The 25,377-nt window shown below is 48.3% G+C and overlaps 1 protein-coding gene and 1 pseudogene across 1 annotated transcript; one reads left to right on the forward strand and one right to left on the reverse strand.

Annotated features, from left to right (window-relative positions):
• The first annotated feature begins 2,837 nt into the window (after positions 1 to 2,837).
• Positions 2,838 to 4,567, forward strand: LOC124707176 (annotated as a pseudogene).
• Positions 4,568 to 4,847: 280 nt separating this feature from the next.
• Positions 4,848 to 9,406, reverse strand: LOC124649252 (tRNA pseudouridine synthase B-like). Its single transcript, XM_047188902.1, has 9 exons — positions 8,813 to 9,406; positions 8,162 to 8,217; positions 8,003 to 8,085; positions 7,711 to 7,789; positions 6,704 to 6,814; positions 6,036 to 6,145; positions 5,843 to 5,926; positions 5,307 to 5,344; positions 4,848 to 5,199 (listed from the first exon to the last, which is right to left on the reverse strand). The coding sequence occupies exons 1-9, from the start codon at positions 9,345 to 9,347 to the stop codon at positions 5,129 to 5,131; spliced, it is 1,167 nt and encodes a 388-aa protein (XP_047044858.1). The 5' UTR covers positions 9,348 to 9,406; the 3' UTR covers positions 4,848 to 5,128.
• Between the last annotated feature and the right edge of the window lie 15,971 nt (positions 9,407 to 25,377).

Consider the following 25,377-nt stretch of genomic DNA (forward strand, 5'->3'; position numbering starts at 1 on the left):
GCCGGCTACACCTAGCGCACCGGGGACACACCACTTGGCTTCCTGAGTGTGGCGAGCTCCGACGACGGATCCAAGGGGCCTCCGCACAGGAGGTTGAGAACGGGCCGCCATTACGGCCGAAGATCACAGCGATTACGACGGCCGCCGTGTGTTCCACTTCCGTGCAAGGAAAACTCCAAGGGCGCCACCTCCGCATGGCCACCAGACCAGCACACACACGCTCCCATCCCTCGCCATCGGGGCCGGCAGAGAGGAGCAGCGGAGTTGGTTGGCCTCCATTGCAGAAGAGGCAGAGACGCTTATTGAAGGGGGGCCTCGCAGCTCCGGAGATCTTCACCGTCTCCCACCTCAGGAGCATAGGGAAGATCCCCAGCGATGATTGCCTAGCGCCGCGTCGAAGTGCCAGGGTAGAAGACGACACCCATCTGTCTCCAGATTCCGTCGAGCTAGCATCCGCCCCCTCATCCCCTCAACTCCATGGCCGGCCAGAGGAGCAAAACAGAGCAGCAGAGCAACTCGAATCTCGAAGCAGCGGGAGCTAAGTTGTTCCTTATTATTAGCGGAGATCCCTGAGGTGGGGGAGCTCACCGTCTCCGGCCGCCGGAGCTCGAGGAGGAAGAGCCACCTTCTGAGGATGCATATATGGTCCAATCGATCTCGTGCCCTACTCCAATCTACCGGCGACGCCGCTGGAGAGGGCTCGGGGGCGGCCCGGCTCTCACAGAGGACTCTCAACTAGAGGGGAGAGGGAGATGGAGAGGGAGAGGGAGGGGAGATGGAGCCATAGGAATCATTTCAGCAACCTCTTTTCTTCTTCTTCTTCTTTGTTCTTACCCTCACATGAACATTAGTTTTTTTTTTTAACTAGGCACATGAAGCTCGATGCAAATAGGCTTAGGTTGACTTGAGCTCTTGATCTGCACTCATGCATGTATGGCAGCATCAATTATAAATTGAAACAAGAGAAACCAATGCGGCAATGCATACCATGTGAACTACAAAATGGAAACAATACCTCTTTGATCCTCCACATCGAGAGTTGTTCCCTTTTCCCTTTTTTGCAATTCGATTTTCCAAGCTTTGGATATTGTTCAACAAGAAAGCAATTAGAATACAAAACAAGTTTCAATTCAATATAATCTAAAAATAAGAAGTTGTTGTAATTAACTTTTTAATGATCCAACACTAGAGTTTACATGTTTTCCTTTTTCCGTAGTAGTTTCTAAGCTTTGGCTCAGGTGAGAAAAAAGCTACTTAGAATTCAAAGTCAGTTTTCATGTAGTCATGAGTATAAATTTATAATTTCTAACCTTGGTGGAAAACACATCCTTGTTGGCGCTTCATCCATATAATGCATGATGGTTGACTCATTTGCTTTTGTGGTCTTTATCTTTTTCTTTGGTGGTTTTCTACATGAGCAATAGGAATAGTAGCAAACATGTATAGTTCGTTACAAAATAAAAATACTACAAGAGTAAACCTATATTACCTAACGCAGTGCCTGCGCCGCCCGTCACGATCGTGCCTGAGCTGCCACCTGCATCGGCCCGGTCCATCGCCCTTACCTGACCCTGCCATCGACACTCCAAGCCCACGCCGCCCCTAGGGTTTAGTGTAAGTGGAGCTCGAGAAAGGGACAAGAGAGAAGAATTCTGTAGAGTTTGATTAGGGGTGGTTTCACCGGTCGAGTTGGAGGTATTTTGGTCCACACAAAAAATATGACTCACGGAAAACGTCACGCCATGGACGGTAACATCACTGGAGGAAAGAAATCAAATTTAGATGTCAACCTAGGAAGATTTTTTTCCTATGGCCAAATAGGGAAGCTTATTTTAAGTTAGTGTCAAATAGGATTTTTTTCGCTGTTATTGTTGCAAAATGAGTGTGTTCACATTGTTTTTTACTTGTTGGCTTGTTGCCACTTAATAACCTTAATGGCTAAGCTCTCTGGTCCTAGCACTGCATGCACATTGGATTTTCTTTCTTGCCACTTTTCCGGCTGGACTTGGCAAGTTCTTGGCTCCCAAGTTTTCCAAGAAAGTCCTTGGCTCCCAAGTTTTCCAAAAAAGGTATAATTGTCCAAAAGGCAGAAAGAAAAAGGCAAACAGAAAGGAGAATTTTAACGACTAAATAAGAGTACAATAATCGGTCAACGAGAACATCAAGCATGGCTAATCCATAACAACTTCCCGATTAAATATTCTGTCCATAATCTTTTTGTGCCAGAGTTCCGTACATGGCAACGTGCTGCTGCTGCAGGTGCTGACAAATGCCAAAAAATTAACCTCGTGAAAGTGTTTTGCCTAATCCAAACTTCAGAAACATCAGGATAAGAGCAAGGTACATGAGATCAATACTATTATACAATAAAATTTCCAAAGCACATGGAGCCATTTCTTTGAATAAAATATAATATAATATAGTAGTAAAGACGGATTTAGGACAGGTTGGATCATATCAAAGACAAATTCATTAGGATGATTGCAGATATACACAACTTGTTCATGTTTTCCTGCGGAAAACTAAACATTCTCACCAGGCGCCCCATAACTATAAGTGCCTTTTTAATCAACTTTTTTTCTCCAAGACATCTTCCGAGGAATATTCCTCAGGCCAAAAAGGCAAGGAGGCCATTGGCAAACTTTACACATAAATAAATGTTGCGAGGAGGCTACTGGCAACCTTTATACATCAGAGAGACCATCAAGGAAGAGTGGAAGACTGACCTGCCCACCTCCCCTCTCTCTCTTCTGCTGTTGAAGACTTGAGGTGAACAGGAGGACGGTTTAGAGAGAGAAAGAGAGTACCGAGAAGTGGCTTAGAGCGAGAAAGAGGAGATGGAGGTGCAGGCTCACAATGGCTTCCTGCCGACAGGGAGGCAGCACCGGCTCCATGGCCACCCTCGCCACCAGCCCCCCGCAGGTAGGTTTCTGCTGCAAGAACTCTTGCCATTCTGTTCTTTTCACCTCTTGCTTCCCTGTTGATAGTTTCTTGCTACTTTTGCTTTTCTTGCCCAGTGATCTTTTCCTATGTTCTATGCCGTTTCAAAAGAAGTTTTTTTTTTCGAGAATGTTTCAAAAGAAGTTTTAATCCTTGGCCGGCCAATGTTAGCTCTGTTTGGTTGGATCTTCGAAAAACTCTGTTTTGGTTCTTGGGGTGTTCTCTGCTGTCAAGCTTTGATTCCTTCTTTTAATGTCTGCCCTTGTTATTGGGTTCTCAGGACCGGCTTGCATTTCGATCTATTGCTAATAGGGTCAAGAACTGTGTAGGAGGTTTATGGTGGATTCTTTTTTCTGGCTTCCATTAGAAGCAGGAGCAACAAAGGCAGTGTTTTCGTGTTTTCAGGAATACATCATATGCTATCTTGTGGTGTACTCCGCCAGATCAGTTCCGCAGAAGGGAAAAATTACTCAACAAAATTTATTTCTGAAGATTATTAGCCTTTTGATTTTCGGGGGACAACTGAGGTTTGCAGTGTGAATCACATGACTGAGAGAGAGAGAGAGATTTGGTGTGGAAAATCTCTTATCTGCATATTGCCTGTCCAGTTGGCTCACAGCTTTTGTGGCTGACTTTCCTTCTTTCTTCACAAAGCAAAAAAAAAAAAAAAAAAAAAAAAAACCCTGAAAGTTCAGATACCATTCAAAATGCAGTTTGAAAAAGATGCAGCTGTGAACTTACTGATTTCTTCCTGTCAGAGGTACTGATCCATATATCTTTTGTAAACAAAAATCCAGGAGACGATGAGTGGTGGGAGTACTTCCCTTGCCCCTACTGCTACATTGAGGTGGAGGTTCCGTTCCTCTGTGACCACCTCCATGAGGAGCACTGCTTTGACATGAAAAATGCTGTAAGGAAAAACATTCAGCAACATCTTCAGTTCTGAAAGTTGGCTATGATCGGTTTGATTCTGGTTCATTTTATTCCACTTTGATGATAGAACTGCTGTTCCTCAGGTGTGCCCGATCTGTGCCGACAACCTTGGGACCGACACAGCCCAGCATTTCAGGGATCAGCACACACAGCTACTCAAGGTACGATGATTTCCATCAATGTCATGAACATACATTGCAATTTGGAAACCACATTGCAGCTCATTGGCATTGGCATTTGGCACAGAGGAGGAAGCCTTCTTCCAAGGCAAGAGGAGCAGCTGCCGCTGACAAGGAGATATGTGAAGAGGACGATGACTTCGAGACAACCTCGTACATCATGGGCAATCCAGTCCCTGACCATTCCCCTGACCCTCTGCTCTCTCAGTTCATCTGCACTGTCGCGCCACCTCCTGTCGATTCGGAGCCCGGCAATGCCAAGGAGAAGGATCATGCACCACCTTCCTTTAATGATCAAAGGTGAGAATCGTGCAGATATTGCTGGAGCTTGAGGGCAAGGTAGATGCTCCTGAATATGAACAATGATGACTAACTGCTCCCAATGCTGTTTCCTTCCTGCTTTAAGGGTGGATCCGGTTGTGATGGATGATGCATCAAGGCAGGATCTCGAGGAAAGGCTGCAAAGAGTCGAGTTCGTGAAGCAGATGCTGATGACAACGATAGCTCAAGAATGATACTATTCTCCGGGGTTGATTTCAGCACTTGACTAGGACTGTTTGGGATTTTGGAATGTAGAGTTATTGTGTCATTTTCGTTAAACCTCACCTTTGGCACATGTACAACTACAATCTTGATATCTGACTGACCAATCTTGATCATTTAAGCTAAGCGTTGGTGGTAATTGACACATATGATGTCAATACAAGAACATATGATGTCATGTCTCAACAGAAAAGAAGTATCGAACAAGTTCATAAAACAATAAAATGCAAGTATAATAAACTCAATTCGATCAAAAAATTGTGACGTAAATTCAATATCAAAATTTGCCACAGGCAGGATATAGTGTTCCTTATAATTGTGCAAAACACTGAACCGTGACAGCCTACAGCGTTCAGGGTTAGCAAATGAATCTCTTGATTCCATGGAGACATCAGACGTCCAAAATCCCAGATCACACAGGTTCATGCAGGTTGTACCATTGTATCCGCGCCTTAGGGCTCAGCCAACCACATGGCTGGAAACGGTGGGTCTTGATTGCAGTCTTCAAAATGGCATGGCTAACTGTCTGATTCTCATAAATATCCCTTGGTAATTTGTTCCTCTAGTTCATCGAAGTTCCAAGCGTCATTGACCGAATAGTCACCTGTTGAGCAAGCATGAAAACAGTGACATAATCCTCATATATAATTGATCAACAACTATGGAAACTTTGGAGTAGATCCAATTGACCATCACAGGACAGTAGCTTACCAATCGAGTCTCTCCGCAGCGCAGTTAAATGAGCACAGCTGCAGGCAAATGCATATATTGGATTTAGTCATTGCAGTGTATCAGCAGAAAAGAAATGGAGATATTCAAGGACTGTAAATCTAATGCCAAACAGAAATTGCGATTACTCCAAATCTCATTTGAAAGATAAAGTGAATCATTGACTGCATTTAGGAAAAAACACAACGAAATAGACCTTCAGGATATCACCGCAAAGTTGAAACAGTGCCAGACACTAGTCAACTACAGTAGCTAACTTCAGAACTTTTTCACCCAGACCAATGACATGCAGAAGCAGAACTGCAAAAACTAGTAGCACATGAAATTCTATCCTCATATGCTAACCTAGTAAGATGATACCAGGGTATTTAAGAAAACACATCTAATAACACATTCTTCTTTCTAAGGAAATCAAGAGGCAAATATGACAGACCCTTTTATTCGGTTAAATCGTGTTATGCAAAAAAGGAAGATGTGCACATGCAAAAATAACCTACTACAAGAATAATGACTCAGACCTTCGAAGCGCTTTTCCCAAGTCTGCACAGAGGGACCGAATGTATGTTCCTTTCGAGCAAGTAACTCGAAATATCAAATTTTGCCTGTAGATATGCAAAAAAAATTGATTTTTAAGGGAAGTCAAACATGGTATGAGACACTGATATGGATCTGTATTATCCTTGGAGTTCTTGGTAGAGGAAGGAAGAATACCTGTCTTCTAGACTGCGCTCAATATCAAATTTATATATGGATATACGTCTAGGTGAAAGCTCTACCGTTTCACCTCTCCTTGCTTTGTCATACATTTTTTCACCACCAACCTGACACCGATGATCAATTGCAACAAAAACACAAGCTATGAGCCTATTATATTATGGTTGGTAGGAAAAACTCACATTGAAGAGAGACGAATCTCAAGTAATTTTGTTTAGGAACATAGCTTTCTATTATTTTACAAAATATTAAATGATTATTCAGCATCCTCTTTCCAGGCCTAGAGTATGGAATATATTGACAGTTCTATATTTCCGTGACATGATAATGCAATCACAAGTGTGCAAATGGCTAGCCAAGGGTCAGAAACCATATCCAAGTACAACTTCATGTCATTATTTGCTGTAGCCACGGAATGATAGGCTGGCTAGGGAAAAAAGAGGCATCCCATATTTCGATACCCTTCCTTCTTTTTTATAAAAATAGAATTATATCCGTCTAGACTTTTAGCTAGAGAGAAGTGTGGCATGTTGTCCAGATCATCCTAGGTTTGAAGATATTCATCCGTACATAATAGAAAGTTAGGAAGTCCAAAACTAGCAACAGTATCACATAAACTACAAGGAATAGACAATGGCTTCAGCATATACAAGTATACCATGTACCTTAATGGCAGAAAACATCGGAGGAACTTGCCATATTTCACCCATGAATGATGCTGCTGCCTTTCTAATATCTTCATCTTTGATGTGTTCCCATGATTCCCTCTGAATAACCTGGTCATAAATTGTATATTTCTACGGTTAGGCATAATTGCCACATATAAACTAAAACAAATGTGATTTAATCAAGTCGATGTGCACATAAACAGTTTTCAGTAGGTAGCTAGGATTGAGAGACAAAAAACAAATAGATATCCCCAAATAAAAAGTGATCTAGCGAGATATTCAACATTTATTAAGATCTTAATTACAACATATCAGGTGCAAACCTTTAGGGAGAAATATTATAACCGGGCTTCATTCAGCACCAAATAAAATCAAATGAAAACAATTTATATTAAAATATACACCAAACTCACGATATATTAAAATAAACAAAAGAAAGATATGCTCACTGCCTTTTCTGTTTGATTGGCCATCTGTCACAATTTTCACAGTTATGGTACGAACACGATATGAATTTGCACCCAAAGATTTACATGTAGAGTAAGTTGAGAAGTAGATGTATATTTTTATGGAATTACTCATGTTGATTTGGTGCCTCAACTAACCGAGTTCCATGATTACACCAAATGGTGGTTTGCACCTTAAACCTCATATTTGTTGTAACTTGGTCTTATAAACACAGTGTGATTTCTCAGACATCGTATATACCAAATGAGCACAATTCAGAGGATACATAAATTCGAATAGAGTTAACCTACAGCCATTGAATGAGACATTTATCATATCAGTCAATAAGGTAATCAGATTTTTTTTCAGAAAATTTCATGCACATTTCATATTGGTGGTAACATTAAATGATCCTTCAGTTGAATAACTAATTATGCATCTAACAGGTAGGTATCCTATTATGCTTCCACATATAAAATAATTCAAAAGTAGATCCATTTGACAGATCCTTGATTAGAAGAATGTTCTGTACATCATTGAAAAGATAAGATATATACTGGTGAATCTGCATCCCAGGTAGATGTCGCTTCTCCAAGTCGGAAAACACCACTATAGCCTTTAACCATTCCTTGGTATCTTCAAAATCATGAAAATATTCGGTCAGGAAATAGGCTATAAGTTGACAAATGCTAGTGCAGGAGAGACGACTGCAATGTCTTTCAGAATGTGGATGATATTATTCCAAGTCATAATAATCTAGAACGACATGAAACTGACATAGGGTAATTGAAAGGAACAATGTTCCAGTAACCATCACAATTTCCCCGAAATGAGAAGATAAAGCAGTACCTATCAACAACTTTGGTTGCTTTGCCCACACAAACAATCAACAATCCTGTTGCCATAGGATCCAGAGTACCCGCATGCCCAACCTGCAACCATAGGTACCTTAAACTCATCTGTGGAGCAAAAACCACATTAATGCACCATGAAGACTATAAGAGTCACCTTTTGCACTTTCACTAATCGCCGCAGTTTTCCACAAACAGTAAATGAAGTCCAACCTGAGTTAGTAGAAAGACAAGTTCAGCTTACATCATTACCAGAAAAGGTGTGGTTATGATACCAACCATGTGTAAGGTATTCAGATTTCCTAACTCAAAATGCCAAATCTAAAGGCTAAACTACAGAAAGCATGAACTGTAGATCTCCGGATTAGAACGGCATTTCGGAACTGTTCATGAAGCTGCAGTGGCACATCTACATCTGAATTCAAATACACCAAATCCACCAAAATCGACCCATTCTGCACTATAGCCACCAATTCGAAGAAAGTTCCCAAGCAAGCATTAGAGCACGCAATGCAGAAATTTTGGCATGGTGGTATGCATAATTGCACTGATAATTAGTTTCTTCTTTAGCATATCACACACCTAACAACATTGCCACTGCTATCCCATATACTACAATCTAGTACTGATGCAGGTATAAAATTTGGCATGGTGGTTTGCGCTGATAATTAGTGTCTTCTTTAGCATATCACACACCTAACAAAATTGCCAGCGCTAGCCCACATACTACAATCTAGTACTGATATAAGTATTACCGAAATGCCTTCCCATGAGACCATTATTCAAAGTGTAAGGAAAAAAACAGCACCTTTGGGCTTGTCGACGAGCACGACAGTCCCGGTTGGTCCGTCCCATCGAGGCGGCAGCTCCGTCCTCCTGCTCGCGAGGTGTGGCCGCGGCCAGTCGTCTTCCCCTCCTGCATTTCGCCTCACCTGCCTCGGCTCGCCGCCTGACCCCGTGGTCTTCTTCTTGGCCGTCGAAGCGTCGGCCTCTCCAGCCGCAGGTCCTTTCTTCAAGGACTTGAAGAACTCCTCCACCTTCCTCTCCAGCACCTCCCCCTTGTCCCCTCCCCCTTCCTTCTTGCCGACCTCCACGTTCTCTTCCTCGAAGAAGACGAGCCCCTTGTCGTGGTCGGCGGCGCCGGAGGGCGGCGCGGCGGCATCGGCGGCGACGAAGGCTTTGTCGAGGGACTGGTCCGGGAAGTACTTCTTCTCGAGGCGGTAGAGCATGCGGTAGTGCTTGTCTTTCTCCCAGGGCATGGCGAAGGCGTCGTGGAAGTAGAGCGCCTCCTCGCGCGCGTGCAGGCGCGGGAAGTCGACCACCTCCGGCCGCAGCTCCACCATCTCCGACGTGGTGGTGGGCTTGGTGCCCGTGGTGGCGTCCGGGTCCGGGAGCTGCCGGCTGCGGCGCTTCCGGAGGTACCGCCGCTGCGCGCGGTCGAGGGCGGGAGGTTGGTCCTCGGCGTCCTCGGCGGAGGGCGGCGGTGGGCGGGGGACGGCGGCATCGGCGTCGGAGGGGGTGGATTTGGCGGTTTTGGCGGGGCGGTGGACGAGGAGGTCGTAGTAGAGTGGGTAGGGGGTCGCGGTGAGGGAGAGGAAGCGGCGGGGGAGGCGGAGCGGCGGCGCCGGCGAGAGAAGCAGCGCCGCCGCCGCCGCCGTGGCGACCGGTCGGGCGAATCGAAGCATCTCGCCGTAGCTCCTGTCGTGCGGTTGCGCGACGGCGTTATCGCCGATGGGCGAGTAGCTCTGAGCTGCACCGTTCGATCTGCGATGGACGGTCCAGATGGACGCTATGGCACGAGCTGCAAAACTATTTGTTTTCTTCGACAAATCAGCTGGAGTGCTGCCTTCAAATCAAATACTCAACCAACCAAAAAAAAATCAAATCAAAGGAAATTTAATAAGGGCTTCTTTGATTCGTAGGATAGGAATATCAAAGAAATAGGACAAAAATATGATTAAGATGGCATGGCTAGTTGAATCCTGTAGAAGATGAGATGTGTTTGATCGTGTCAAAGTAAATTTTCCATGAGGTATGATCTAACGTTTTATTCCTATAGGATTTGCACTATAAGATTTCTACATGATTAGTTCCTATAGGATATATTCCTATGAATCAAAAGCTAGTGTAGAAAAAATTTCTATATAATCTAAATCCTACACAATTCCTATACGAATCCTATGAATCAAAAGAAACCCTAAAAAGAAAAGATAAGCAATCTTTTGGCCCAAATTAATGAACCGAGAAACAAAAGAAAGTGTGAGAACCAGAAACAACAAAAGATTAGACGAAAACCGATAACCAAAACAAATCATGAGAAATGGAAAAAACAAAAGAAACATCAAGGAACAAACAACGGAAGAAAGAAAACAACGAGGCATAAAGAGCAACAAGAGAAAAGAGAGAAACAACAAGCAAAAAAGGGCCAAAGAAAAAAAAAAAGAGGGTTGAAAGTAAAGCAAGAAGACGAATAAGTATCTAAAAACCTAATGATTTGGATGGCTACTCAGTCCGATCTTGTATACTTTGCTGACGCTAGCGCGCAAGGCTATACCGTCCCGCAACACAGGGCAACACACACACGTGTGAGTGAGCAAACACGTGGGAATCTCGCAACACGACACGCCGTGGGACTGGGGTCGGGATATGGGGATCCTTAGTGATGGATCTGCGTCCTCTTAGGCTTGCCATTGGACGGCGTGCTGATTTCAGGGAGACATGGATACCAACTCTTATTTATACTGTTATGTTGATGCGCCATTTTATTATGGACTTATATCTTGTTATATGAGATTCCACCTACGACCATCGTCTCTCCCCCCACTCCTATGTCTAGATCATGGCCCGATCACTAACCGCGCCTATTATCCCTTGGTTGCTCCATGCAACTCAAAATGACAACGACAGAGAACTGAAGAAGCAGCGCCACCGGCGCCATTGTTATTGTTGGTAGTCACAGACCACATGACAATGTCGCCTTGCCCTCCAGTGAGCGCCACAACATTGATATGTGGGATCACCGACACGACCGTCAATGATTTGGTGTCTTAGAAATACATATGATGACGTCGAAGTGTTTAGGGTCATGCTCTCACTTCTATAGATAGAACTACCAGTCAATCGGCCTTGCGAGAGGGAGGAGAAAGCGCTTCTACCAGGTGTACATAAGGGCCCGCAAGTAGCTCTTTCCCCCTTAACTACATGACTTGTCAGCGGGCCGTAGGGAGAGAAACAGTGGGGCCGGTGGTGGATAGAGAGATGGTGAGGACAACATCAAAGGGACAGAAGATTGGAGAGGACTGCGACTTTGACATGTGGTTCAGGCACCTTCTCGGGTTACATACATGTAGTTCTACCAGCAATATCTATTTTCGTATGCGAGCTTTCAGAATGTGTGACTAACTTGTATCCCCCGATTTGCTGAAACCCTAGGTTTACCTCTGTCAGCCAAAGCCCGGTTGGGGACGGCGGTAACGGGGCATCTCCCCCCCCCCCCCGGGCGGCGGCGGTGCGCCTCTGGCTGGCGGCTAGACGATGATGGAGATGAGGGGCTCGACCCCTGGTTTAGGGTGGTGCCCTTGCTAGGGCGGACGGCGGCTCTACGCTTGCTCATGGCCCCTCCGAGTTTAGTTGGGCCTGGTCGGCCGAGTCCTCGGCGGTAGGGGCGTGGCGGCGCCTGGCACTGTGGTGGTGCAGGCGACCGGCCAAGCGGCGACGACGGGCTAGACCTCCACCTTCCAGTCCGTCCGGTGATGGTGGATCGATGGTCTCACGTGGCCGTGGCGAAGCTGGTGGTGGCCGACACCCCTCTCCTTCATCAATGTTCCTCTCTTCTCGACGATGGTGTCTCAACACGAAGGCTTTCAGCCATGTTCCCCTTCTCCAGTCTAGCTCCGACAAATTGGGATCACTTTGTTTGGCTGGGGTGAAAACCCTGCTCGGTGGCGACCGATGCTAACCACGGCGACGCCTGCGAGCGCCGTTACCTTCTTAGAGGTGTGCGCATGGCCCTCACCGTGCCTTCGCTCCCCTCGGATGTCAGGAGAAACCCTAGGTCCGGTTCTCCAGACTAGGCGGCGGCGCCATGGTGTCGTTATCTTCTTGAAGATGTCGTCTTGGCCATCTTGAGGGAGGACGATGCAACATTTGGAGTCTCGAGGCGACGTGTTGTGCTACCGACGCTGGCCACTGCCTGAGGCTTGGGCTTCTAGGGCGCTTTGTACGACATGGTGGACGCATCTTGGTCGACGTCTTTCTCGAGTCCGTCGAGACCCTGCCTTCTTCTCTCTGTCTCTTCTTACCCCTGACAACTCACTAGGACCTCTAGACTAGCCTCACAAACCAACACATGTCTTTCCTGCTCACTTTGTCCTCACTCGTGCGGACCCGGGAACTACTTCCCGGTCGGTCACCCATCCTAAAATTACTCCGGGCCAAGCACGCTTAACCTCGGAGTTCTTTGCTGATGAGCTTCAGGAAAAGAAGTTGCAACTTGTTGATATGAGTATCCTATCAATTCTATTGAGCCCTGGGCCAGGATGTCACACTCATCCCCCATTAGAAGATCGACACCCTCGTCGATCAGCCCCAGGCGAGGAACATCCCCTCTTGGCACACGTCTGTGCGTATAGTGCCAGCACATGTGCCATGTCGTGTGCCACTACGGGCCACACCAGCCATGCGCCACATGCCCAAACCCCTAACCCGCACACGCCCGTGTAACCGCGAAGGTATGCTCTGATACCAAATGTAACACCCCGACCACCCCTCGGTCGGGCCTGTTACCCCTGACAGCTCACTAGAACCTCTAGACTAGCTCCACAAACCAACACATATCTTTCCTACACACTTTGTCCTCACTCGTGCGCACCCGGGAACTACTTCTCGGTCGGTCACCCATCCTGAAATTTCTCCGGGCCAAGCACACTTAACCTCAGAGTGGCACACGACATTCGCGGTGATTCTGACTTGGTGATCTTGTTGAAAGCATTGTTTTGTGAGTGCGTACTTTCTCCGGGGTGAAAACAATTCTGCTGCTCGAAGTCACAAATCACCAAGTCAGAATCCCTACACGGCTACACTCCTAGGACTCAAACGTCCATTGCTAGTCTTCAACTCCCGACTTTCATGCTATTCTTTGTGTTTGACTTCACCTCGAAACTAAGGCATGTCTCATGATGGCAATATATATAATTTAATAATAAAAAATTTGTAGATTTTTTCAAGTTAGCTGTTCTGCGAGTAGAATCTTTAGGACCCTATCGATCATTATGATAATTGTAGAATGCAATTCATCCCTTTATCATTAACAATATGGAGCGGTTAGATATGCATGAGCTCTAAAATCATCTGATTACTATAATATGTGGGATATTATTGAATCATTTCAATTGACACTATTTCTTACGCTTTAACAAGAGGACAATGAAATCATTTTTATTCTTCAGTCGGTCGTCCAGATCGCTCTTGGTGAGAAGCTTGAGAAGATGGAGAAGGCTCGACAGCTAGAGAAGGACTGGAATATCGTCACGGACAATGACACTAAAAACACGTACCCTATTACACCAATTTGTGCCACAAATCAAAGCGCTTGTGAGTGTGTCATGATGGCCACACACTATGCGGCAACGTCATGCAGGCAGCATGCCTATTCATGAAGTACGTGCACATGCTCGACACAAACATGTATTTTGTGAAAAAAAATCATATTTTCCTTCGTTTAAGCATGTTTTATGATTTTACAGTTCATCGCAGGACTCCGGGAGCATATGTTTTTGGGAGGTAAAACATGCTGTACATACTTTTGGCGTTTTTAGGCATACTTTTAGTGTTATTATTGTCAACATAGAATAGGTAGAAGCTTAATTATTGGTAGCATAACTTTCGTAGTACAGTATGTAAAACTAATTTCAGGGTTTTTGTCACCATGAAAATATTTAAATTTATTGTTAACATAACTACTAGTTAGCATTTACATAAAGTCTGGAAAAAAACCTCGAAGTTGTAGACGATGTTGGAATCAAAGCTCGAACTCCAAATCCTGCAAATGAGCACCCTGAATATACTGATCCTGGTCAATCGAAACCTTGCACCCGTTTGGTGCATCAGGAAGCAAGCGATCCCGGTGGGAGTCACTCAGTCCTCTCACTAATGTCCCTGGTCAACACGTCAGATTCATCATTTCGATCTTCCATCTCTACTATTCCATACCCAACCTCAAATCTAGGACTACACCCACTACGGGAGAATTCCTCGTTGCCGTGCGACCGATCGCACGGCAAAGAGCCTATTTTGCACGGCAATGGCTTTGCCGTGCGTCGACGAACGGCAACGTATGCACGGCATATATTGCGACGGCAAAGAAGACATTGCCGTGCGCATGAATAACATGCACGGCAAAGGCCTTTGCCGTGCGCGCGTTACGTTGCCGTGAGGCAGCCACTTTGCCGTGCGGGTCGTCGTTGCCGTGCGTCCGCCTCGTTGCCGTGCGCGGCCTCGTTACCGTGCGTGCGACTCGTTGCCGTGCGTGCTCCTCGTTGCCGTGCGCCCCACTCTGCCGGGCGACCTCCCTTTGCCGTGCGGCAACACCCCAGCCCGCACGGCAAAGCCTCCTCCAGGCACACCCAGCAACATGCCAGGAGCACAGGCTGGCGACGCGTGGCGCCTTTGCCGTGCGCATGCACACGGCAAAGTGACCAAAAGTCCTTTGCCGTGTGCATGCACACGGCAAAGGCCCCTGGTTTTTTTTCTTTTTTTCTGTTTTTCTTTAATCCCTGCATTTCAAAATTGCATTTCACATATATATAACTTATACAACATATATATTCACCATAGCATCACCAAACACATCAAAAACACCACAAATACATCGAGCACACATAGTTCATGCATAACAAAGTGCAATGTCCATTATTACAATCCATAACAAGTGCGAACATCCATAACAAGTGCGAACAATGCATTACAACGACGACGAGTGCACGAAGACCATGCCATCAACCTTGTCCTCCTCCGCTTCCGCCGGCCTCATCGTCATTGCCTTGTGACATATAATCTATAAGCATGTTGATGGAATAAACATTTGCATTTGCATATTGAACACTTGAACAAGTAGCGGGTTGGGCACCAGAGGACTCACCGCGGTTCATGCTCCGGATGATGTTCAAGTTGTTGACGGTGATAGGTGTCCCCGGGGTCTGAGTGGGCGGTGGCGGCATCCACGGCGTGGTGTAAGGTGGAGGAGCAGCAATACTCCCCGGTGGACTAGATAGAACCGTCCGGCTCATCAGCCGGCTCATCCGTGCCTGCTGCGCTTGCATCATCTGCTGCTGTCTTGTTGCATCTGTCTGCATCATCCGTATCTGCTGCTGCTCGGTACTCCGGAATCTGTCTGCTCCATGTGCGCCCTTTGCTCCTGGGCCGCCTGCTCCTTCGCTGCCATCTCCTCCTACGTTGTGTTGCCGCGATGTCATTAACATTTCAATGGAAAGCATGTAAAGGAAATGTAGAGGCTCGAGGAAGAACATACCCGTAACCGCTCGACAGCTAGATCCGAAGCCCGTGGCCGGGGCTCTACCTCGGGCTGGCCGCTCTTACGACCACGACGGATCCGGCGGAGAGAGGGAACCTTCGCCGGGTCGACGCACCCGTCACCTAACCATAGGCGGCCATGCTTCAAGCCTTCTCCCGCAAGCACCGCGACCTCGGGGTCAAAGTCCTCGGCCTCCGGGTTGGCCTCCTCGCCGTACTTCCGCTTGAACTTGGAGACATACGACGTGCACCGGGTCTCGCCTTGCGGGTTAAGCCACACGGACCCCGTCTCGGGATCGGGCGTCTTCCTTTGCTTCATCTTCTTTAGCACGGCAAAGACGTTAGGCTTCGCGCCTGTCCTGAGTTCCTGCAAAAGAGAACATGTAATCAAGTGAAGTGGCACACCCTTGCGGAGTTAACAAATATATAACATGAATTCAAAGAATGATGGAACCATTAATTTGCTCACCTCGTTCTGCAGGTGAAGAGAGAGGGGGATGCTGCCCTGGATATGCGATCCACCTCGCATCTCTGCCCGCTTCTTCTTGCCCTCCTCGTGCTTCTTGAGGTACTGGGGCATGTCCACCACATGACCATCGCAAGAAAGCACCTATCGTCCTTGCCGACGTACCGAGGAGGGTTCTACATGCACAAGATAAACCCATTATGGTAAAATAAACTACATGGCGCTAAAGCAAATCAATAACACATAAATGCAAATACCGCATGTATCGCCACGGCCGCATGAGCGTGTCGCGAGCGTCCTCCTTAGTCATGTGGACGAAGCGGTCGGCGTGCCAGTCGCGGACGCATTGAATACGTGCCTCGTAGTGCATGCCAGTCACCCTCTTCCTAGCAAGCTGGTGTAGGACATCATCGCACGCACGCTCCTTGCCCTCGGCCCTCTTGAAGTATTTCTGCAACAACCATGCACATAGGTAAAACAAGGGGCATTAGTGCAATTATTGTGAACCAAGGAGAGTGTATGAATGGTAAGAAGTCAAAAGTCACGTACCCAGAATTTGGCAACAACCAAATCCGCCGCGGTGCCGCGGCCCATAGGATCTTCCGCGAGGCTGTAGTGCGCCCACCTCCAAGCTACGTCGCAGCCACCAGTAGGGAAATTGACTATCCCGGGGAAATACCATCTAAGTAGGCCCCCAAGGATGTTCGAGTACCCACGTGGCGGTCTCGCGACGGGTCTTCATACGTGAACGAGCTGCACCATGAAGACAACATCAATATGTATGTGATAATAATTTTGATAATGACAAAATTGCGATAACGAAATGCCAAAAATTAACATGTACCTCCTTCCATAGGGCACTAGAACAACGTGCCTGTACTGCCAGGACTTCAGCGAGGGGAGCTGTGTTATCCCACGCCGATATGGCTTCCTATCACGTGGCCTCAGCCTCTCCACAGCTGGAACGTACTGGTAACCCGGCGGCTCTACCCAATCTAGGCTTTGATCAGGATCGAACACTAAGTTCCCCGCCCACCCCTCATCCTCCAAGAGGTCCTCCTCGTCCCCCTCCTCCTCCTGGTCCTCCCCACCCACCTCCTCCTCCTGGTCCTCCCCACCCACCTCCTCCTCCTGGTCCTCCCCACCCCCGTGGTGCTCCTGGTCCTCCCCACCCCCGTGGTGCTCCTGGTCCTCCTCCTCGTCATCATCATCGGCTGCGGGAGGGGGGCTAGGACTAGGAGTGAGTACCCGCGTCGCATTCTTCCTACGCGGCCGCGTTGTGGTAGCGACGGGAGGGGGCTAGGGGGGGTACTAGGTCGGCCCCGCCTCGAAGTCCCTACACCTACCAAGTCCTTGAGCTTCTTTTTAAGACCGCCGCCCCTTTTTTTTGGCGGCATGCTTCAATCACCTGCAAACACAAATGAAGAGAGTGGTTTATTAGTACGCAATATTGTAAAGAGATAAATATTAGTGAAAGCAACAGAAATATAAGTAGATGAACATTAATGAAAGCAACAATAATGCAAAAGGATGAACATTAATTAGTGGAAGCAACAAATAGCAAGCATAGAGTTCTCTATTACACGGAGTTATTACAAATAACCTAGCTAGACAATCTCTATTACACGGAGTTATTACAAATAACCTAGCTAGCCTCACAATTACTACTACAAAGATCGGTAGCTCTGTGTCGCCGTCCGTGATTGGACCGCGTGTCTCATCATCGTCATCAGGCTCGGCGAACCAATAATCATCAATGAAACCTGGAGGTGGTCCATCTGCATCGAGGTCAATCCCTGCTCTGAACGCCTCGAGCAAACTCAGGTCTTCCGGGGCACAGACATCCTCAGCTTCATCTTCTGCATTGTCCCCATCCATGCCCGCATCTTCTTGTTCATCGTCTACGACCATGTCATCGATAGTCGGCAAGGCGATTGTGAAATGCCCGGGGAGCCCTTCTTCCTGATAGAACTCGACACTCTTTGCTGAGGGGTCTACGCGGCGGTAATCGTCCTTGTTTGGCGGGGCGGCCTATTGCGTGAAGGCACCGTCATCACAACATCCCATCCATGTAGACGTTTTGTCGGGTTTTCGCACGCGTACGGGAGATAGAATACTTGAAAGGCACTGGGTAGCCAAGATGTACACATCCTCTCCCTTATAAACAGAGTTCCTTTCAACTTCGACCAACCCAATTTCAGGATCCCGTCTCACCCGACGTGGGTCAAACCAATGACATTTGAAGACGACGGGATTTAGCCCTTTCGAAACCCGTAATTCAGCTCGTATATACCCTCGACTCTTCCATAGTAATGGAGCCCATCGTCACCTTGACATACCACCCCGCTATTTATTGTCTTCGCGTTGGGCCGGCTTGTTGTGTATTTATGGGTCTGGAAGCGATACCCGTTCACGTCATAGGAGTTGAACGCTTCGACGGAATGGTCAAAGCCCCTAGCAATTTTTCTTAGCTCTGACTTCATCTCTTTGTCAGTTCTTGCCTACAAGTTTAGCACGAGAAGTTTAGAACGAGAAATGACCGGTAAATGTCGGAAGTGCTAGCTAATTTGGGATAGAAAAGTACCAAATTACAAAACCAGCTACTGAAACCGAAACCGCCTCCCTTATCGAAAATTTGCTTGGATTCTTCCGGGGTAGGCTCCCTGTGGGTATTCTTCCAATGTATAGCCTTGAATTTCCTATACCGATGAAAAGAGGAAGAGTTAGCCACGAACATACGAGTGAATGTTTGCGAATAATTAAATGGTTCGCACTTACTCGATGTACGGCTTCACTTCGACCATGGTGTTTAAGACATACGAGTGGATCAAGGTCCGCTCATGTAGGTCCGTTCGTACGGCTTCGAGCCACTTGACTTGCCACCAAGCCCCACGAAGATGCTAAGCTTGGGTACTTCTTCATTGTTGGCGGCATTGTAACGGAGGACCGGGTTGTGCTTTGTGGGAATGTTGGGATCATAGTGCTTAGTGGTGAAGTTTGCCACCTCCACGTTCGGGACTGCCTCGGCTATGGATGCTTCGATCTTGCATTTATTGCCGGTCATTTGACGAAGCTTTTGTGTTTCTCTCTCGGGACCAAACTGCCAACGGCCCCAATTTGGGCCCCCTTTAAGCACTCCTCCGCGAGGTGCGGGATCATGTGTTGCATCGGATTAAAAAACCCTGGAGGAAAGATCTTCTCCAGATCGCAAAGCAACACGGGTGCCTCTTCATCCAGCTTCTCAATCACTTTAGTGTCTAACTCCCTAGCACAAATCTGGCGGAAGAAAAAACTCAACCTCGCTAGCACTCGCCAAGTCGTCTCAGGGACATAGCCTCGAATCATCACCGGCATTATCCGCTCAAGCCATATGTGGTAGTCATGACTCTTCAGTCCTTGTACTCGCAGCGTTTCAATGTTCAGGCCCCTCATCCAGTTGAGCTGCGAACCCATCGGGGAAAAACAAGGAGTCCTTCATCCATTGGAAGACCTCCCTTTTTTGGGCCTTTGTGAGGCAGAACGGAGCGTGTGGCTTAGTCCAAGTTTTTTGGCACCATTAGGTGGCTGCATGTTCAACTCCGGCCTATCGCACCACATTTCTTGATCAATTCGAGCCTTTATGTTATCCTTCGTCTTCTCAGTGTCCACAATCGTGCTCCAAATGGCTTCACTGATATTCTTCTCGGTGTGCATTACATCAATGTTATGCGGGAGCTCGAGAAACTCAAAGTAAGGAGCTTCCATAAGCACGGCTTGTGAGTCCATTGGTGTGTCTCCCCATATCCTAAGAAACCATTCCCATCAGGGCTAGGCTGAAGAGCATCTAACTCGGCCTTGATTTCCGTTCCGGTCTTCGGAATTGGCTTCGGGCCACGGACAACACGGCCTTTCTTGAAACTCTTTACATCACTCCTGTATGCATGCCTCCGCTCAAGGAGCTGTCGCGCTTCATCAAAGCATGAATACTTGCCTCCCTTGTTTAGCCGAGAAGAAAGTCACGGCCTGTCGCACGCTGTGGGCAAGGCCACTTCCCATGTGTACACCACCCGCAGAACAAAGCACGTGCTGGCAGGTCATGCGGGGACGTGTGGTACCACACATACATATCGAAGTACTCCTTCTTTGATGCGTCATATGTTCGGATCCCGCGACCTTCCCAGCCACGAACCAAGTCATCCACCGGCGGTTCCGGGTACACATTCATGTTCTTGCCCGGGTATTTGGGCCCCGGGATTATCATCGACGCAAACATGTTCTCTCGATCTCATGCGGACGCTAGGGGGAGGTTCATGGGAATAACAAACACCGGCCAACAACCGTATACTGCAGCCGACATACCATATGGATTGAACCCATCGGTTGATATCGCAATCTGCTACGCTCCTCGGGTCACCTGCTTTCGGTGGAAATTTCTTCACAAAGTTCTTCCATGCGGTACCATCCGACGGATGTATCATCTTGTCGGTGTATCTGTTTCCTTCCACGGCCCACCTCATCCGCTGGGCGGTATCCTCGGTCATGAAGAGCCGCTGGATCCTCGGTAGAAGCCGGAAGATAGCGGAGGATATTCTTGGCAACCGTGGTCTGCCTCTTCGACCATCACCATTGCGGTCTACCTCAAAGTACCTAGAGGAATTGCATTTGATGCAATAATTTGTGTCAGCGTGCTCCTCTCCGAATAGCATGCATCCCTTTGGACAAGCGTGTATCTCGCTGAGATGACATCTTAAGGTCACCGAGCAATTTGGTCGAATAGTAGAAGTTTTGCGGCAAGAGGTGCCCTTTCGGCGAAGGCTGCCTACGATGACCGAAGTTCATCGAACCCATCTCTGCACAAGTTCCTATGGCACTTCAAGGCCATAAGGCGAGCGATGGCATCTAGTTGGGTAACCTCTCGTATTTTCATGTAGGGGTTTACGCGAAGCAAACAGAGCCTCATAGTACTCCTTTGTGTTTTCCTCCGGGTCCTCACTTGTCTCCGCATCCTGAGGTGTCTCCACCTCTACATGAGAGCTTTCAGGCACATTACCATTAGCCAAGTTTTGTAAGCACCTATCAAAACCAGTGTCATATTCCCCCCTAGGTTGAATCTGCCGCACCTCCTTCCTAGCACGTTTCTTTGCCTTTTCTCCATGGTAAGTCCAAATCCTGTAGGACGGTGTGAACCCAAACTTGATCGGGTGCATACTCATAGTTTCCTTGTCCTGTGCCTTTCGGTTAGCGCACTTACTACAAGGGCACCAAACACTTATAGGTCCGCTAGGGATGGCAAACGCCCTATCCACAAACTGCTCGGTCTTTTCTCCCCATTCATCGGTATAGTTCCACCGACCGATTCTGCCATCGTACATCCAGCCACGATTATCCATCCTCTAATCGGCAACAAAACAGACGAACATAGTATTTATATATCAAATAGGAAATAAATGCATCATATATTTATTTATTTTACGCGTGCATCAACCCGAAACTCTACTAGGTGGGCTCCTAGCAGCCGCCGGATCCGTAGATTGAGTACGTTCTCCCAGCTCTACCCCGATCCGAGACGGAATTTCGGCGGCACCTCCCCGCTGCTCTCCCGATACACGTCTCGGCAAAAAGCCGAGAGGGGTGTGCATCCGGAGAACAACGGGGAGGCGCTACCGAAATCCTGTCTCGGATCGGGGTAGAGCACGGAGAACGTACCCAACTACGCATCCGCCGGCTGTCCCGATAAATGCCGTAAGAGTTACGGTTCATAATATGCGAGACCACTAATGCATATTTATCCGTGTAACCCTTACGGTCGGGAAGAGACGCCTAGGTATCGCGACAGACTTGGTGATCTAGACATAAAGAAAAAACCTAGGTACAAGAGAGGTGAACGGATTCTCACCCTCGAAGCGTGACCGACAGCCGGCGAAGAAGACCAACGACCCTCTGAGAGAATCGTCGAAGAAGATCCGAAACGCCCCGTCAAACACCCCCGCGACGCCGCCCATCGTGTCCACCTCGAAGCATCGCTCTGCATAACAAAAAAAAACCAATTAGGGGCTATTAATAATTACCATGTATGCGCGTATATAGAGTATATGGAGCAGTAGAAAGCCAATGTTACTTTTGCTGCTTTGTGAATGAGGTAATGCAATGTTACATCTAAGAAGAGGACAGCGAGGGCTCGGAGCATTTGTCTTAACATGCTCCATCTTCTGGCTTACTAGACGCTCTGCTATGCACCAACTGCTTATATTTTACAAGACTTTGAACCATTTTTGATCCGTGGCAGAACTTTCAGTCACTTGCTCGCCATATGTGCATACCGGGATGCCAGTAAAGCTAGCTAGGCCGTCATCTCTACATAAAGACACGCACGGTGGCACGGAACCGTAAACAAACACTGCCCTAGCTAAACCCACTACTACAATGGAGCTCCTTGTGCTCCTTGCCGTTGGGTCCCGGCCTTTGTGCCGCTCCCAATGCCGACGACCATGTCGCCGTCCTGCGCCTGACCCTGACCTGACACGCCTCGCGCGCGCGCAGACAAAGAACCCTCCCGCCGCCGCCATGGGCGCCTTCCTCCCCCTCCTGCTGCTCGCCGTCGCGGCCAATGCCGGCCTGCTGGCCACGCCGTCGCAAGCCCTGACCCAGGACGGCCTCCACCTGCTCGACGCCAAGCGCGCGCTCACCGTGCCCGACGGCACGCTCACCGACTGGAACCCGACCGCCGCCACGCCCTGCGCCTGGACGGGCGTCACCTGCGACGCCGCCGGCGCCGTCACCGCGCTCTCCCTCGCTAACACCAACCTCGCCGGCCCGTTCCCCGCGTCGCTCTGCCGCATCAACTCCTTCGTCGGCCCGCTCCCCGCCGCGCTGGCCGGCCTCCCGGCCCCGTCGTGGTGGTGCTGCTGTACGAATGGGAAGGAGGAGGGGGAGGGGGGCCTGACCTGGGACCTGTGACCGGGGGAAGGGGCTGCGGCGGCGTGGTCGTGGGCCGGGCAGCGGCGGGCTGGGAGGAGCGAGGAGGTGGCGGCGACGCGGCGTCGTGGGGGCCAACGGCGGCGCGGCGCCTGGGAGGAGCAGCAGGAGGCAGCGGCGGCGGCGTGGTCGAGGTGGCGGCGCGGCGCCTGGGAGGAGCAGCAGGAGGCAGCGGCGGCGGCGTGGTCGAGGTGGCGGCGGCGGCGGCGGCGGCGTGTGGGGAGGTCGATGCGGATGCGTGGAGGTGGGGCGGGAGAAATTTCTCTGGCTCAGGACGTCCCGACCGCGCCTTATCCGCATTCTTTGCCGTGCGGCCTTCTTTGCCGTGCGGTAAAGAACCTTTGCCGTGCGGGGAAGCTTTGCCGTGCGCAGCAGTGCCTTTGCCGTGCGGCGGGATTCTTTGCCGTGCGCTCGCGCACGGCAAAGCATTTTTTTTATTTTTACCACTTCTATAACACTAAGAATTTTAATTGTAAATTATCAATAACATTAAGTTTTATTTGTAAATTATATTAAACTTGTTTTTCAAAATGTGTATTATTTAATACTATATGTTTCATGTTTTTCAAGAAATGTGTGATTAACCATAACCCTAACCCTAACCCTAAATCCTAACCCATTGATCTAGCCACATTAATCATAACCCTAACCCTAAATCATATAACCCTAAATCATATAACCCTAAATCATAACCCTAACCCTAAACCCTAACCCTAAATCCTAACACATTAATACTTAACCATAAATCCTAACACATTAATACTTAACCATGCATCATAAACCCTAACTCTAACCCCGCTAAACCCTAAACCTATACCTAACCATAAATACTTACCCTTTAACCTAAATCTTTGGTTCTCCATGTGTATATGTACTAAACAAACCTAAACCTATGAAAAGTTACATTGGTGCACCCTCGCGCGGAGAAATCTAGGGGGGTAGACCCGCCGGGGCACACGTTCCACTTGTTTTGGGGGGAGGAGGGGGATAACGACCGCCGGAGCACCGGAACCCCACCAAACCTTGCATGTGGACCTATGATATGTGTCAAAGTGTGGTGCAAGGTCTAATGGTGCAAAAGTAGCTCCCCTAAACCCTAAACCCTAAGCTCGGGAGGCTTCGAGCCCTAAACCCCTCTAAATCCCTAAACCACGACGCCGGAGCTGCGAGAACCATGCATCATAAACCCTAACCCTAACCCTAAACCCTAAACCTAAACCTAACAATAAATACTTACCCTTTAACCTAAACCCTAGCCCTAGCCCCCAAACCCTAGCCCTAACCCTACACCTAACCCTAACCGAGTAGACCGAGCACACCGTCGATCGTGTGATAATGGCTCTAGCTGCTGGTATATGTGCCAAAGGGTCCCAATCTTTGGTTCTCCATGTGTATATGTACTAAACAAACATAAAGGAATGAAAAGTTACATTGGTGCACCCTCGCGGAGAAATCTAGGGGGGTAGACCCGGCTGGGGCACACGTTCCGTTGTTTTGGGGGAGGAGGGGGATAACGACCGCCGGAGCACCGGAACCCCACCAAACCTTGCATGTGGACCTATTCTATGTGTCAAAGTGTGATGCAAGGTGTGATTCACAAAATGGTGCATGGCATGGATCCCCGGTCGACATTCCTCACCTTCGGGCGATAACACTTAACGATTCCTGGACGTGTACGTCGAAGTGTCCCGCCGCGGGTATATCGGGGGCTAGACTGTGCCAAAGGGTGCCACACATGGTTTTCCATATGTCCATGGACTAAACAAACCTAAACCTATGAAAAGTTACATTGGTGCACCCTCGCGCGGAGAAATCTAGCGGGGTAGACCCGCCGGGGCACACGTTCCGTTGTTTTGGGGGAGGAGGGGGATAACGACCGCCGGAGCACCGGAACCCCACCAAACCTTGCATGTGGACCTATGATATGTGTCAAAGTGTGGTGCAAGGTCTAATGGTGCAAAAGTAGCTCCCCTAAACCCTAAACCCTAAAGCTGGGGAGGCTTCGAGCCCTAAACCCCTCTAAATCCCTAAACCACGACGCCGGAGCTGCAGAACCATGCATCATAAACCCTAACCCTAACCCTAAACCCTAAACCTAAACCTAACAATAAATACTTACCCTTTAACCTAAACCCTAGCCCTAGCCCCCAAACCCTAGCCCTAACCCTACACCTAACCCTAACCGATGAGACCGAGCACACCGTCGATCGTGTGATAATGGCTCTAGCTGCTGGTATATGTGCCAAAGGGTCCCAATCTTTGGTTCTCCATGTGTATATGTACTAAACAAACATAAAGGAATGAAAAGTTACATTGGTGCACCCTCGCGCGGAGAAATCTAGGGGGTAGACCCGCTGGGGCACACGTTCCGCTGTTTTGGGGGGAGGAGGGGGATAACGACCGCCGGAGCACCGGAACCCCAC

Source organism: Lolium rigidum, chromosome 4, assembly GCF_022539505.1.
Source record: "Lolium rigidum isolate FL_2022 chromosome 4, APGP_CSIRO_Lrig_0.1, whole genome shotgun sequence".
NCBI lineage: Eukaryota > Viridiplantae > Streptophyta > Magnoliopsida > Poales > Poaceae > Lolium > Lolium rigidum.

Excerpts from the sequence above, each read along its gene's own strand:
- LOC124649252 (XM_047188902.1), bottom strand. The coding sequence starts at position 9,347 with ATGGTGGAGCTGCGGCCGGAGGTGGTCGACTTCCCGCGCCTGCACGCG. Across the intron at positions 8,086-8,161 it reads GATTAGTGAAAGTGCAAAAG|GTTGGGCATGCGGGTACTCT; the intron begins GTGACTCTTATA and ends CTATGGTTGCAG. Across the intron at positions 7,790-8,002 it reads GCAACCAAAGTTGTTGATAG|ATACCAAGGAATGGTTAAAG; the intron begins GTACTGCTTTAT and ends ATGATTTTGAAG.